The sequence below is a fragment of the Penaeus chinensis genome, chromosome 25 (assembly GCF_019202785.1).
Source record: "Penaeus chinensis breed Huanghai No. 1 chromosome 25, ASM1920278v2, whole genome shotgun sequence".
Classification (NCBI taxonomy): domain Eukaryota; kingdom Metazoa; phylum Arthropoda; class Malacostraca; order Decapoda; family Penaeidae; genus Penaeus; species Penaeus chinensis.
The window spans coordinates 14190004-14192503 of NC_061843.1; the positions used below are offsets into that span (position 1 = coordinate 14190004).

Sequence of the window (2500 nt, forward strand, 5' to 3'; positions counted from 1 at the left end):
TGTTCTGTAAGTGTTTGTAAACAAAAGAAATGTTATCCGGAGTTTCTTTGCTTGTGTTTGTGTGTGTGTGTGTCTGTTCGTGGATGTTTAGTTAATCTAGGTGTACGTTTCTTTTCTTAAGGAAGTAGGAAATAAATCTGTATATAGCAATGTATGTATTATTTCATAGACTATTTTCGGAAGATAACGTCTTTAAGTGCTCTCTATATACGAAGATATATCTGTAAATGAAAATGTAAACAGCCACGAAATTGAATTAAAAGAACAATATATTCAGTCAAACCCGTCAACCGGAATGGCCTCCTCCCGCAGCTACGGCTCCCTGGCGAGCGACGACCCAACCCAGGTCGAGCACTTCCTCCTGAACGTGTACCAGCCCGTCGTGGCCTCCCGCTCGGCCGCGCCCTCCGTAAGGGACCACTACAACTCCCTCACGGGCCTCCCACGCCTCCTGAACCTCGTGAGTGCCCAGCTGGTTCATCACGTGGGCGTGACGCTGAACTCGCCCAAGCTGTTCCTCCCGGCGGAGGTCCTGGCACTCCCCGAGGACGCTGACAGCATCAGGGCCATGCCGCTCGACGTGACCTTCCTGGCCAGGACGGAGGGTGAGCATGGAGGGAGGGAGGGAGGGGGAGTAAGAGTAATAGTCCTTTAATAGGTAGTTCATAAGCAGAAATGCGAAGGGAAACCGCGAGTGCGCCAAAGGTTCCTTCGCTCTTCTGCGTTCCGACCAGTAGAAATATGCCTCATTTCCCTGCTCTCCCCTTCGTTCACAACTTCTTCGGCATAAATCCTTCACGTAGACAGAGGAAGAGGGAGTGAGGGAGCAGGGTTTCCCATTAGACGTACAGTAGTAAAAAAAAAAAAAAAAAAAAGTATCCATTTTACTCTTTACTACACTTGATGAAGAATTCATGGCGACCGAAAATTCATATTTTTATTTCGTTTTCGTTTCGCTTTTGTTGCATGTAAACTTTTCTGTGTTTGTGCCTGAGTCCAGCCTACCCCCACCCTGATCCCGCAGAGCTGGTGCTGCACTGGGTCGAGCAAATCCACGTCTTCACCTTCGAGCAGGGAGACGCCTCTTCGCCCCTTGAGCTGGGCCTCCTACACGAGATTCGACAGCTCTCGAGTAAAGGTGAGTGGAGGCCTGGTATAGTGACCTGTTTTCTTACAATAACTCCATTGTCCTCATCCGATTCCAACAGGTCTACAGCCGTGACAATGACGGAGAAACCTTAGCACATACTAAACTAACCCTTATTGCTCGTAAACAATTCCCATGTTGTTGTTCTGATATCCTTGTGTATAATTATGTCTTGTTTATAGACAAAATGTTCGTCAGAAAATGCCTATTCTGAATCACTTAGTATGTTATCGCTATTATTATCGATATTCAAATGCCTTTATATTTTATGAATACTCAGCATTTCTGTCTTCTTATCATAAAGTTTTTTAGTCTTGTAAACACCATGACTCTCTTCTCACATGTAACAGTGTATAAGGTACCCTTGTTCCTTCACCACGAAACCATCATGGTTTTCCATTATGAAATGTTTCAAAACGAAGTTTGTTCAAAACACTTTATGAGCAGTCGACACAGACCGCTCGTCTACACGGGCATGGAAAGACGCCTCGCTCCGTCATGGGCGCTTCTGCCACGTCTATCCTCTGTAAGTACCGCCCCATCTCTCTGCTCAGCTGCCTGGCCAAGACGGCTGAGAGGATGGTACTAAACCGGCTTCAATGGAAAACGGGACCCCCGCACGAACACCTTCACGGGTTCACAAGGGGCATGGGCACAGCACACAGCATAGCCACGCTCTTAAGCACAATCAGCAAGGGCCCAGCTGTGGTGGTATTCCTTGACCTGGAGAAGGCTTTTGAACTGGCAAGTCCACTTGCCATTCAGGAAAGCCTGATACAGAAAGGGAATCAGAGGAAAGCTCTTGGCTTGGATAGGTGACTACTTCAGGAACAGGATTGCCAATGTCAAATTCCAGGGTCACCTATCGCAGCACATGCCGCTCGAAAATGGAACGCCAAAGGATGGGGTTCTCAGTCCAGCCCTATTTAACACTTTAATGTCCTGCATCCTCAACATAAACCTCCCAGTGGGGTGCCAGATCATCTCGTATGCAGACGATCTCGCTATCACCTCCACTGGACCACGCAGCCAGAATAAAGCCCAGCGTTGTCTGGACCTCGTGTCAGAGGAGTGTTGTAGGACAGGACTAAAGATCTCTGCAGCCAAATCCAAAGCCATGGCTCTGAGACAGAGAGTTCGAGGCACAAGACTGAAAATCCAGGGAGTGGAATTAGAATGGGTCAAGGACTACCTATACCTTGGGGTAAGGATAGACCGGACCCTCTCCTTCCATAAGGAGGTCCAGTACCTGGTTGACCGAACCAAAGCAAGACTGTCCGTCATGAGAGCAATGCCTGGGAGACGCATAGGGGCCAGACACAAAGTACTAAGATCATTCTATGTACATGCTGT

The 2500-nt window shown here is 48.0% G+C and overlaps 1 protein-coding gene across 1 annotated transcript in view; it reads left to right on the top strand.

Moving 5' to 3' along the window:
* LOC125038626 (dynein axonemal heavy chain 2-like) overlaps nucleotides 1–2500 on the top strand; it is a 25066-nt gene that overhangs the window by 4195 nt on the left and 18371 nt on the right. The window contains exons 4-6 of the mRNA XM_047632164.1: nucleotides 1–6; nucleotides 313–605; nucleotides 1025–1138. The exon at nucleotides 1–6 is cut by the window's left edge and continues 123 nt beyond it. Coding sequence (XP_047488120.1) covers nucleotides 1–6; nucleotides 313–605; nucleotides 1025–1138 — 413 coding nt within the window. The remainder of the gene's footprint in view (nucleotides 7–312; nucleotides 606–1024; nucleotides 1139–2500) is intronic.